Genomic DNA, 13913 nt, shown 5'->3' with positions numbered 1-13913 from the left:
CAGTGCCTAAGAATCATATAGCCTATATTCTGCTTTATCTCTGTTTTCCATGCAGTCAGAGAGAAACTTACACCAGAACTCTTAATCCACTCTATTTTTGTTTTCGTTGCCATTTGTGTGGTCAGTTATCTACAGCCCAAAGGGATGCAATCTGCAAACTCTTTGAAATGATAAATAACAATGAATGAATGATGAATCATCAATGAAGGAAAATACCAATGCTTATGATATCCATATTTACAAAGTCCATTTAATCTAGATGATTTTGAGAAAAGTGAGGGCATAGAACTGGACAGAGTGCTCTAGACATAGATCAGTAAGAAATGTGAAAAAGGTTTATCACTGCTAAGAAGCAGCTGTGATTGTGGCTTATTTATGCTATGACATATGGTACACTGTATACCCTAAGGCAAAATAGGTGTACAAATGCAGCTTAGAATTTGTGTGTGTGTTCTTGCCTCAGCTATTGCTATCTAGTTCAAATGCTCTCTAGTTTAAAAACATCATTCCAGAAAGTAATATGTTGCCAAATAATTTATTTATGTACTTTTTGTTGTTGAATAACTGATGTAGTTTAAGGGCAGTGAAACATTATTGCAGACTTAAATGGCTTTAATGATGACTCTGCTAAGAGTCTTTTTAGAAAAATATACAGTGGTGCCTCGTGCTGCGAGTCGCTTCGTCTTGTGATAATTTCATCTTGTGATAATTTTGTCTTGTGAAGCTCGGTTTGCCGTGGCAAAAAAAAAACCCACTGAAAAAAATCGTCTTGCGAGTTACCAAAAACATTGCAAAACGCTTTTGTCTTGTGAGTTTTTCGTTGCGCAAGTAATTCGTCTTGCGAGGTACCACTGTATTTAAAAACTTGGGATTTTGTAGATTTTCATTGGTGGCAGTGGCAGTAGCAGCACTAGAGGGAGTGATGGAAAGACATGTACAAAATCAATTTGAAAGCTCTGGGGAGGTTGTAATGCATCATAGTAATTAATTTTGTACCTCAACAGTAGGAGCTGGGAGAGAGGGAGAAAATGCAGTTGTTAAAAACGTTGAAACACTTTAATAAATATATGGCAGGAAACAGAAGATCATTGCAGATACTGTGCAGTTGACTGGGAACAAAATGTCCCAAGACAGAGGCCGTTGTCGGTTGATGATTTTCCAAGTAGTCAAATCCACTGAGGTAATAGCATTAGATCCTGTCATCTTCAGGGTTGCAAGTGCACCATTTTGCTTGTTCCAGTGTCTTTGCTTAATGTATGAACATATGAACTGTTAGTTCAAGGAAAAAATAAGAATAAAAGGATAATTGCCTAGATGCCAGTTTGGGGTAAGTGCCCTTTGGTGACAGAACCCTAGCAGAGATTTGAAGTCACAGAATATGCAGCAAAGTACAGCGTGGAAATATAGGGTGATTAGACCTTTAAACTATGCTCCTCCAAGTGAGTTCCAAAATGTCCCCTTAAAATGTTGCTTTCCAAAGTTTCCCTCTGCCCCAGCATAGAAAAATACCACATTTGGGAAGATAATAATGGTTTACTTACAATAATGGTTTACTTGCAAACTCTCCAAAGGTCCGATTCATGTAAAGTCAGCATGGGTTTCTGAAAAATAGGTCATGCCAGACTAATCTGATCTCATTTTTTGACAGAATTACAACCCTGGTAGATGAAGGGAACGCTGTGGATATAGCCTATCTTGATTTCAGCAAGGCCTCTGCCAAGGTGCCCCATGATATTCTAGTAAAGAAGCTGGTAAAATGCAGGCTAGACAATGCTACCATTCAGTGGATTTGTAACTGGCTGACTGACCCGAACCCAAAGGGTGCTCATCAATGGCTCCTCTTCATCTTGGAGAGAAGTGATTAGTGGGGTGCCACAGGGCTCTGTCTTGGGCCCAGTCTTATTCAGCATCTTTATCAGTGACTTGGATGATGGGCTTGAGGGCATCCTGAGCAAGTTTGCAGATGACACCAAATTGGGAGGGGTGTCTAATACCCCAGAGGACAGGATCACACTTCAAAGTGACCTTAACAGATTAGACAACTGGGCCAAAGCAAACAAGATGAATTTTAACAGGGAGAAATGTAAAGTACTACACTTGGGGTGGGGGGGAATGAAAGGCACAAATACAGGATGGGTGACACCTGGCTTGAGAGCAGTACATGTGATCTAGGAGTCTTAGTAGACCACAAACTTGACATGAGTCAATAGTGTGATGCAGCAGCTAAAAAGCCAATGCAATTCTGGGCTGCATCAATAGGAGTAGCATCTAGATCAAGGGAAGTAATAGTACCACTGTATTCTGCTCTGGTCAGACCTCACCTGGAGTACTGTGTCCAGTTCTGGGCACCACAGTTCAAGAAGGATACTGAAAAGCTGGAACGTGTCCAGAGGAAGGCAACCAAAATGGTCAAAGGCCTGGAAACGATGCCTTATGAGGAACGGCTTAGGGAGCTGGGTATGTTTAGCCTGGAGAAGAGAAGGTTAAGGGATGATATGATAGCTATGTTCAAATATATAAAAGGATGTTATATAGAGGAGGGAGAAATGTTGTTTTCTGCTGCTGCAGAGAAGCTGACACGGAGCAATGGATTCAAACTACAAGAAAGAAGATTCCACCTAAACATTAGGAAGAACTTCCTGACAGTAAGAGCTGTTCGGCAGTGGAATTTGCTGCCAAGGAGTGTGGTGGAGTCTCCTTCTTTGGAAGTCTTTAAGCGGAGGCTTGATGGCCATATGTCAGGAATGCTTTGATGGTGTTTCCTGCTTGGCAGGGGGTTGGACTGGGTGGCCCTTGGGGTCTCTTCCAACTCTATGATTCTGTGATTCTATGTGCTGTTCAATCCAGCATTCAGAAAGGTTTCACAGGCAATAAAACTTAGTTTAGCTCCAAAGTGGTGAAAGTTCTTAAATTATTGGTTATAGGAACTCAGGAGCAGATTGTGAGAGCCATGTGGTTGAGCTTGAGCAACCAGCTCAAACCTCTTCACATGCTGAACCTCCCAGGTAGATTGGAGAAGGACAATAATAGCCTTGATTACCTGTTTTCTCCTAAGGTGGTAAGGGAATTGACTTAGCTAAGCTTGACAGGACAGTTTACTGGTGTTAAACCCTTTATGCATTAATTAGACTTAAGCATGTTCGTTATATAGGGCACGAACCATTATGATAAAGACATTCAACATCATAAAGCGTTTCTTCAAAACATTTATGAAGAAGTCCCCCACCCCTCATTTCAAGGCCAGTTGGGGACCTCAGCAACAGTTTGACTCCAATCCTATTAACCAGTGGCCAAGTTCAGTTCATAGCTATTCCTGTGCAGAATTACAACCAACTTGGGGGGGGGGGATCAAGTGGGAGATGTCCTGTGAGTAATTCTGACTGAAGTTGTTCCCTTGTGTTCTGCCAACACACCCTAGCTGACACCATAACACCTGTCAGAGTGTTTTGATGCAGAAGCCTAGAAGATTGGGGCCCATCTACATTTATCACAGAGCCTTTAGTTGTATTCTTTTTTTTTAAAAAAAGATCCAATTTCAGTTCAATAAAATAGAAGATATATTTTAATGTGGGGGAAGGAAGTCTCAAATTCTAGGAACTGCAGGTTTTCCTAGTATTACACAATACCTTTTGTCATTTGGATGAACAATACAAAATATCCGTGAGGTCATTGGGAGCAGAGAGCAGCTGCTGAAACATACATTTGTAGACCAGCTGCGTCTTAATGTAGACTTTAAAGTTACGTGATATTTTTTGTCCCCATCCTGCAAAAACAAAGAATTCATGGAAATGTCTCAAATTTTAAATATAACACTGGATTATTAATCTACCAGTATATCTAAAGTACATATGAGCCTTGATACTATAAAGTTAAATGTATTGAATTTGATATCATTTTAGATCTCTGCTCTTTCTACATTTTTTTAGTGTCTTTAGTTCTTGACTGCTTTGTTTCCGCTTGACTCTGTAGTAATATTTCCGGTAGTGCATTTGGAATGATGGGCTTCCTCCAGCTGCATTTACAAAGCAAAGTATCTAGATGTGCTCACTGGTGGTATTGATTCTTGTGATCTGCAGCAGCTTAAAACACTTTGATGCTACTAGTATAGGTAAGTAAATAAATAGGTGTGTAGGGAACTACCTAAAAGTAGTATGTTTACTACAAAGAGAACTTATTTGCAATTGCATTGTTTTTGTTTCTATCTTGAACAGTAATGTTACAGAGGGTAAGTTTCACAGATGTGTTGTGAGTTGTGCCTGCTTTCAGGTGGAAATAGTGCTTGCTATTTTGTTATAGTTTGTTTCATGGGAAAATCTGTGTTGTGTTGAAAAGCAATTTTGAGTTTGAACTTTGTGTTTTGTGTGTTGTGTTCAAGAAATAGGATGGGTATAAGTGTTTTTGGTTGGGTATGGTTCAGTGCTATCATGTTGTAATTATTTTGGATGATTCCCTCTTCAGACTGTATAATTCTAATCCAAGCAATGTTTGGAGTTTGAAGCAGGTAAATTTCATCTGCCTCCTGACTCAAACTGATGTAGCCCATTGATGCTACATAGAAGTACAATGAGTAAGGTTTACAGTCTGTGTGCAAGGAATTTTCCTATATACTAACTTGGAGGACATGGGCATAGCCAGGATTTTTGTTAGGGGAGCAGAACTGACAGTGGCGGAGCTTCATGCTCCGGCACCGGGGGCGGGGCTGGTGCCCGTTCTGGGGGCGCCTCCCGGAGGGTTGGAGCACACCTCCTGGAGGGTCGGGACATGCGTTCCAGGGGCCGTGGGACACAGCGCGCCTCCCGGAGAGGCGTGGCGCGTGTTCTGGGGGCCGTGGGGCACAGTGCGCCTCCCGGAGAGGCGTGGCACGCGTTCTGGGGGCGTGGAGGGCGCCCGCAATGGCGCCCCTTGGAGCCCGCCGCTCAGGGCGGCCCGCCCCCACCGCCCCCATCTTCCTACGTCCCTGACTGACATTATTGTTCAGTTAGTTAAGTATTTCTATTGTTTTACTTGATCTGGGGGTGCAGCGGCCCCCCTCCCCGCCCTTGGCCACGCCCCTGTTAGAGGACCTTCCATTGTCTCCAGATAAGCTTAATAAAGATTATAGTGACATGTTGAGAGAACTCACACAGGGAAGTTGTGTTTAGATGGAATTGCTTGCTTGGAGAATGGGAATGAGCAACTATTTTCATGTCATAGAGAGTCAAATTTGTTAAGGCGGAAAGCTTTCTTTAAATATACATGGAAGAGGAAATTGAGTGTGATTGCCTGCTGAGTAAGATTGCCAGATTGCAGCCTGGCAGCACTGACCTTAGGGACATTAATTGTACCTGATTGCTGGTTGACAGAAGACGGTTTGCTTCAAAAGAGACAACTGCCTAACATACTGTCTAGGCAGTGCTGGAACAGAGTATCAGTTGGTCTTGTTCTTATTATCTTTCTAATGATTGATGGCATTCTCCATGAAAAGGCACGAGAATGAAACCACTGAGAGAACTTTATATTAAGGGGTGGCATACAGATGTCATAAACAAATGTAACATTAGCACTTGGTAATGAAGTGAGATTGAAGTTGAATGCTCTTTCATAATGTTTTACAGTATGCATTATACTGCCAGATATTAACAAGTCTTGGAGAATTGTTTGTTCATACCTGCACCAATATTTTGACAGCATACTTTCATTTATTACTTGTACAGCTTCAGCTAAATAATTCATAAAATCTGTTAAAGAAAGGTGAGCAGTTGAGTAACTTGTCTTTACCTTCCACCACAAAACAAGCAAGCAGTTGATTGTGCTTTGGGCAAAAGGCCTTAATGACATTCTTACACATTTGTCTTTTTTAATGTGAATAGCTGCCCTGTGCTGTTTCAAGTTGCTGTACCACCAATATCTGCTCACTTAATCAATATATTTTTGCTTCATTGCAACTTGCCACCGAACAGTTCAGTTTTGTATGAAAATGATTCCCTGAATCAGCATGAGTTCAGCCCAACTGCTAATGTGCACTTCTAGAACAGAACAAACAGCCCAGTCATGGGGCTTGGTGGAAGGAGTATGATTTAAATATGTATGCTGTGTAGTTTATTTTTCTGTGCTTAAAATGTTTGAACAGTCAATTTTAGATGGGCAGTGCAGATTGTTATGCATCAAAGAAACCTGCTAGGGGTTAAAACATTTCCCAAGGCTGTAACTGTGGTTGTGAGATGGCAGCTGTTTCATATGATGCTCAGTATGTTCAAGTTGTCTCTTCTTAGTATACAACAAGTTTGTCATAACACACAGCTTGCTCAGCCTACTCACTATTGAGCTTGTAGTATGAGCCCATTTCTCAGTCACCTGAATTATTGAATTAGGCAACTACCCTGTTTCTCTGAAAATAAGACATAGCCATAAAATAAGCCATAGCAGGATTTTTTAAGCATTCAAGGAATATAAGCCATACCCCGAAAATAAGCCATAGTGATAGGCAGTTTAACCATGTAGGTTAAACTGTACCATACTTAATAAAAAAATAAGACATCCCCTGAAAATAAGCCATAGTGTTTTTTTTGAGGAAAAATAAATATAAGACGGTGTCTTATTTTCGGAAAAACATGGTACGTACATAAGTGAGAGTAATTGTGTGGAGTTTTGTTTTCTCTATTTGCTTGTTTAAAAGTTTTTATAAAGTGCTTATTTTTTGAAAACCTAAGTGGTGTACAATATAAAATATACAATATTGTTAAAAGAAAAATACAACATAAAACTAATAAAACTGTACTATAAAAGCATATTAAAAACACCACAATACCTTCAGGAATTCAGACATACAAAACAGCCCATTCTTACTGGTCAGGGAAAGCTTAATCAATGAGGAATCAAGTTCCTGGCTGGTTCTTAATGCACACACTTGCATGGATCTTTTCTGCCCGATCAGTACTCTGCTATTGCAAACGCATTCCTATTTATAGTAGGATCAAAGCGCGGGACAGTGACAAGTCCACTCTCTCTGTGTAAAGGAAATTCTATAGAAGATTTTGGTGGAACTCAATGGGACTTGTTTCTGGTTAGGCATATACAGGATTGCACTGTTACTGTCTAAAATGTATACAATTCTATAAAAAATGGAGTGTGAAATGGAATAAGCTGCAGACTTGAAGATTAGATAGGCACAAGATGTAGGAGATAATATCTAAGTAGGAACTTTTGGAATATATTGGACAGAATGGGAAATTGATGTAAAATGGCAACTAGATGGTATGTTACTTTAGTAACCATGAGTAAAACCAGTAACTGCATTTTTATTTGCTGGAAACATTTTTTTTTAAACAAGGAGATATCTGCCATATGTGGTAGACATAATTCTGTGCAGAAGGATATTGGAAGATTAATGGAGAAAATATTAGGCAATACCATCCAGCTTGACACTTTTCATTTTAACCTATAAGAAACAATTTAATACACAAAGCACATAGAGAACTGACTGGTTAGACCTGTTCATGGTATATATTGGAATGCACCTCCAGGGGCACCAGGATGGATTTACTAATGAAATCAGGCACAGTTTTAGCTCACATGACTCCTCAAGGCAGGCAGTCTTTTTCTTCTCTTTCTTCTCCTCGAACAGATGCATAGTGAAGTAACTTTTCCCCAATATAAACCTCCATACCGGAGGACTTGCAAGCGACCAGTGTTAACACCATTTTTTAAAAAGCTTTCACGAGGGGATCCTGGAGATTGCAGGCTAATTAGCTGAAAGCCTGTCCTTGGAAAATTGGTGGAAAGTAGTTATCTTCCCCAGTGCCATTTGATGTTGTTAGTCAATGAACAATTAACTGGTGCTATTTAAAGGAGTGTGAGTGAGGCAGTGTATGCCATCCAAGCCTGCATATATTTCTGGCTGTGTTGCATTTCTAAATAATCATATTTTATGATGCAGACTTATATGTGGGGAAGGAAGAAATTGCCTCAGCAACTTGAAACGTAGACAGATATAGGACTCTGGACAGAATATAAAATGAATAATTTGAATGAGTGTGCCACAGAGAATTAGCTAATAAAAAGTTGACTCTGACTGGCACATTTTTTTTAAAAAAACCAAACCAGAAAGTTACCTCAGAGTTCCTTGACACCAAGACAAGGCAAAGGTGTATCTGGTGACAAAACAGTGAGAGAAAATTGCAGCAATGAAGTATTTCATGTAACTGTCTTTCCTACTCATGTAGTTGTAAAATGTGGTGGCTGTGCATAGGCTGCTCAGTTAGTGAGCAGCAAGTTTTGTTGGTTGATTGGTGGTATTTACAACTCATGATTATTGTACTGTTTTAGTTGTGCAACTTTATAATTATGTTATATGTATGTAAATGGCACAATATCATTTTAAATGTTTTTAAAATGGTAAAGTCAGGTAAATCCCACATACTGTTTGTGTAGGCTTTGCATATTACATTTTAGGATACTGCTGACTGACACTTTAGCAGTTGCTTTTTAAAAAATATTTTATTCAAATGAAACATTAAAACAAACTGATATAAAACAATCAAAACATTCCAAAGATCACATTGGGGTGGGGAATACACAAGTGAACTGTGCATCCTCATTACACACTTAGGAAAGAATGTATCTATAAATGCCATAAGCACCAATCTATAAAATCAATTACAACAACAGACTTGCAAAGTTGACAGCAACCTTCTTTATCAATTTAAACATAAAAGGCTAACTGGGAGTGGGGAGAGGCTTGGTAAAAGATTACATAAACTCTATTTGTTGCTTAGCTGCTATGTCTATTTTGGGGATAGAAGAAAATGGATGTTGCCATTAAAATTCAAAACTGCCAGGCAATGTTAGGGGCAAATAAATAGATTTCTATACTTAGTAATAGCTCCTGGCCTTTTATTACAATAGAATTGCCTTTCTGCATCATAGCAGAACTAACATTTGCTCATTACATGGGACAAGCTCTGTGGTTTTTGGGCTACATAAAATAATAGACACTACTGGCTTATACAATGACAAAGAAGAGTGTGTTTACTTCTCAGTTTTACTCTTTCTACAAAATGGCTTGTCCCTAATTTCTGAAGTCCTTAACTCATTTGCGCTTACAGCCACAGACAGATAATATACTAGGATGCGTGTTTGTGATCTTAAGAAGCACCTCACCAGGGAAGTGCTCTTCAATATTTTTTTTCCAATGGAAAAAATACTAGTCTTAAATGCCTAAGGAAATAACTTTTAAAATGAGTTCTGTCAACTGGGTTGTTTTTTGTTTGTTTGGGTTTTTTTTTGCAGTTTACTTCCTTGGGAAGCAGGATGCATAAAACATAAATGCTTCTGAATACACTGAAATGAGAATCTTTCAGGCTTAATGCATATTTCTCTATTGCAGCTGAGCTTGATGCAGAGCATGCACAGAAGGTGTTGGTTATGGAGCATACCCAGCAAATGAAGCTAAAGGAGCGGCAAAAGTTCTTTGAAGAAGCTTTTCAGCAGGACATGGAACAGTATCTCTCCACAGGCTATCTGCAAATAACTGAAAGGCGAGGCAAGTACTGAAAATGTTCTGTGTAATTTTTAAGCTAGATCCCAAGAGGAAGCTCACACACCTGCCATGGCATTTCCATTTCTTGAGCCAGATTTTGCAAGATTTTAGTTCCTTCAGTACATCTCTATCCTGTTCTTTCATCTCTAAGTTCATATTGGCTTGCTTGTTTGAGCATTTTCTTCAACCAGTGAGCAGAATGAGACCTACTTAGCTTCTAAGAATGTAACAGCAGGCAAAGGACTGTCCTATATGCAGGACTAGCAGGGCAGCGACTGAGGCGCTGCAGCTGGAAATAGCATTGCATCAGTGGGTGGGATGAGGGCTAATAAATTTTAATATTGCAGTTGCTTGCACCACATGAACAAGTAAGTGACAGATTGCAGTTTTGCTGTAGCTATTTTCCTCCACAATTATGGATTGTATGGAAGAAAACAGCTGAATTCGAAGGCCTGTGGTATAGCAACTGTATAGATGTATGAAAGCTGAAGGTTCTGAAGTAAGTTTAATGGTTTAGGACTTTTCCTGCTGGATTCTGTTGATCTTCCACAGTTTGAGTGTCCTGGTTCCAGCGCCTTCGTTGTCACAGTAGGATTTCCCACACATGTACAAAGGACTTTTACTGTGCCTGAAACTTCTGGGGCTTCTATCACAACCTAACACATTCTGTTAGTCTCAGGGTTAATTCTGGAGAAATTAAGCCACCTCTTGATAGCAGTTTGAGATTGGGATGTTAGCTTCTTGTAATGGCAGTTATGATTAGTTTTACTTACCTGTCTCATAATGATTAATTTTTTTAAAAAAAAAATAAGTTGCATCATCCTGGGTTTGGGTATGAAGTCTGAAGTAGTTCCATTACATGAATTTCAGAAAATAAAGCTGTAAATCCAGTGCAAGTATTTTTTTTAAAAAAAATAAAGGTAAAAGGATGCCTATTCACTAACCATAAATGTTATCTTTCCAGTATGCTTAATTCATGCCATAGTTTTGTCCAGAAGTGATCGTATGCGTTAGATTTCAAGTTTACTTGTTTTCCTTTTTCTTATGGCAGAGCCGATTGGAAGCATGTCTTCTATGGAAGTAAATGTGGACATGTTGGAACAAATGGACCTTGTGGATATGTCTGACCAAGAAGCCTTAGATGTCTTCCTTAATTCAGGAGGAGAGGACAGTACAATGTCATCTCCTATGATAGGTATAAAATGAACTCTTGCATTCTTGATCTGGTTGCACTGGCATAAAAAAAAATAGTACTTATTATTGATGTTTTCTAGCAGGGTGGATACATATTAAATTGACGTGATTTAAATCACCAAGAAAAAAAGATCCACCATAAATTGTCGATTTAAATCACATTTCCCATTTTGCAATTCTTGTATTTTCTGAACAAATATACTTATCACCAGCCAGGTTCACTAAGATGCAGGATTCAGCAAGAAGCCCACATTTTTCATTTCAGAAAAAAATGGAGGCTTAATTTGAACCAGAGCCCTAGTTCAAGGATACTTTCGTAAAGCCAAGATTCTTATTGTGGCTACTTTCCTGACATCTTATGTCTTAGACTGAGGTTTATGTGCTCCATTGTTCTGGATTATTAGTAAGGCATTACAAGAAGTGGTGCATACAGCTTTTTATGCTTTAGTATGGAACTATTCCTCACTTTCTTTTTCACCCCGAGAAACTGAGTGCCATTTCTGGAGCATGTATTCAAATGCTTTCTTACTTTCTCTCAGCTATTTTGTACAAAACATCTAAAGCACTTAGTTAGTCTCCCAATTGTTGTAATATAATGGGTCTGATAGTTTGCTTTTCTAACAAATGAATAAGCATAGCTCACTGACTTCTCTTGTTATTTTGAAGGATCAGACAACAGTACTGGTCAAAATGAAATCAGTCTTCAAGTTCCCACCCAGTCAGCGTTGAGAGAGTTGTCCTCCTCAACTTCAACCTGGACTGATTCTGCCAGCCAAGATGCCAGTGAAGGAGAATCGCCTGTGATCCAGTCCGATGAGGAAGATGTGCAAGTAGACACTGCCCTTGTTGCTGTAAATACGGAAATGAAAGGCCCTTCTGATGTTAGTGATGAGAGTGATTCACAAACAATTTGAGTTATCATGGTGCTCTAAAGGAATTAGGACCCTGGAATGAATGAGTGAGTAAAGAAGTCTTTGAGCTTGCTTCTGTTACTCCGATCTTATCATGAAAAATATTACCATATATAAAACTTGAGTTTGCCAGTCATGAAAATACTGATTTTTATTAAAAAAAAATTCTTGAAGCACACCATTAGCAATAAAGTGTTGGCTTTGGAACAGTAAACCTTGTATATAAAGGGTCATCCAAAGAACAAGTTGTTGTAAGGGTTCCTTTTAAAATCCTCCATAGGAACATAATACAGAAGCCATGTTTGTTGTCACAGTGTGCATGTCTTAATTGTTGTGGCTAAAGACTGGTAAATGTATGTTGTGTAGACAGAAGAATAACAGCCTCCAATTATGTGACCTTCTAGATGTAAGAAACAAATCTATATGCTTTTTTACTGATCTTTTACATACCTATAATGATGAGCAGAAAAAGATCAACTACTTGAATAGTTGAAGTATGTGAACTTTGTTTCCATGCTCCTGTCATGTTGTTGCTTTGTCCTAGATTTAGTGGGATAAGCCTAATTTCTGATAAGGGATGCAGAAGCGTGCTGCTTTGTTCACTTCACAATAGATACTGATGAAAGACTGATGAAGTGCACTATCCTAACTTTAAGACTGTTGAAGCTTTCTACTTACTACCTGTAGCACACAGCATCAGTCCAACATGCTTGGGCTATCCCTATGTAAGAGATTATGGGCACGTTCTAAATGAGCAACTATTCCCAAATAATTGACTACTTGAAATAAGTCTTGGAAGCCCATTTCTCTTTGGGTTTGGTGGAATAATGTACCTATAAATGAAAGCTAGGAATATCTGCTATATGTGTTGCATCTTTCCTAACCAGAATGGTCCTGGCTTTTGAAGTTTTATCTATTTAATCTCTACTGCTCTTTCAGAAGAAATACAAAGTGTCCAAAAAGTGTTTTTTTTATTAAACCTTGTATTACAAACCTGAAAAGTAAACAAAACTGGCAATAAACATGAAGTCTTTCCTTACAAGGAAAGAGAGCAGAGCAGCGCTAATAAATTAAATGTCAAACTGTAAGCCATAGTCAGAAGTTTACTGTCAAAAAGGAAAAAGTACACAGCAAGGCCATAAAAACCAGACAACCACATTGGAAAACACTTGACTCTGTATGTTATTGTTAAATATTCCAAAACAATTCGTCTTCTGCAACAACCGACAATATGTATTTTATAAGACTTTTCCTGACAGTCACCACTGGCAAGCTCAGTGCAATATGGGTAGCTCTACGGTCTTGAATTCAATTATGAAACAAAAGAGTTTGTGAAAACATTTTCCCTTTTTTATTCCACACATACTGTACACACAACTGGAAAAGGGCAACAACTACTCCATTATTATTATTTTTGTTGTTGTTCAGTGATGTAAGCAGCACTTATAAATGTTACAAGAAAAACCCTGTAAGCATCCAAATCCATCCGATGAAGAAAGTGAAACGTAAGGCTTTTCTTCATCTTGTCTCTTTGCCACCCTTCCCCACCCTCCCAAGAAAAGGCTCAAGTATTTAAAACAATTTACAGGCTTATGTACAAAAAGGTATGATTTCTTTTTTGTTACAACATGAAGGAAAAAAATAGACAAGATGAGAGCAAATGCATTTTTCACATTCAAAAGAAATATGCAAATCTAGTGGCTCTAAATGTGATCAAACAACAAAACAAAATTCAAAACAAAATTAATGCTGACTGTGAAAAGGTATGAAAAACAGCAGTGGAATGGAAATGGAATGTTAAAGATTGCACGTCTATGACAAGAAGCACTTATGGCTTCAATCATTTTAAAAGGATGCTATTGAAGGGTTTTTTTGATAAAGTAGCCAACAGCACCAAAACATAACAGAATGGATTTCCTAATGAAATCAGGCACAGTTTTCGCTCACATGACTCCTCAAGGCAGGCAGTCTTTTTCTTCTCTCTCTCCTCCTCCTCGAACAGATGCATAGTGAAGTGCTGGTAACAGAGAACAATTTCTCCAAATCTCCCATTTTGCCTACAGTTAGAAAACTCAGTCTATCTTCAGCTGCCATAACCTCTCAAAGAAAAGTGTGTATTCTCCAATTTAAAAAGGTACAAAACTCATCCTGCCTGTTACAGAATACAAGCCAAAAGTATAGCAATTTCTTTCAAGTTTTGTCTCCTATCCCTTTTCTCTCTAGAAAAAAACCTGTTGACATGACTTGGAAAACAAATTATAAAACGCCAAACTTCAACCTATCAAAAAAAG

At 38.7% G+C, this 13913-nt stretch overlaps 1 protein-coding gene across 3 annotated transcripts in view; it reads left to right on the top strand.

The window, feature by feature from the left end:
- DTNBP1 (dystrobrevin binding protein 1) overlaps window positions 1–13836 on the top strand; it is a 43594-nt gene extending 29758 nt beyond the window's left edge. For all 3 annotated transcript variants that reach the window (XM_035124714.2, XM_035124715.2, XM_035124716.2), the window contains exons 8-10: window positions 9365–9520; window positions 10569–10712; window positions 11378–13836. In XM_035124714.2, the coding sequence (XP_034980605.1) occupies window positions 9365–9520; window positions 10569–10712; window positions 11378–11625 (548 nt within the window). In that variant the 3' untranslated portion in view covers window positions 11626–13836. The remainder of the gene's footprint in view (window positions 1–9364; window positions 9521–10568; window positions 10713–11377) is intronic.
- The last annotated feature ends 77 nt before the right edge of the window (window positions 13837–13913 follow it).

Source organism: Zootoca vivipara, chromosome 8, assembly GCF_963506605.1.
Source record: "Zootoca vivipara chromosome 8, rZooViv1.1, whole genome shotgun sequence".
Classification (NCBI taxonomy): domain Eukaryota; kingdom Metazoa; phylum Chordata; class Lepidosauria; order Squamata; family Lacertidae; genus Zootoca; species Zootoca vivipara.
Note: the sequence above shows the minus strand (reverse complement) of the source record. Positions and strands in the feature narration are given on the sequence as shown.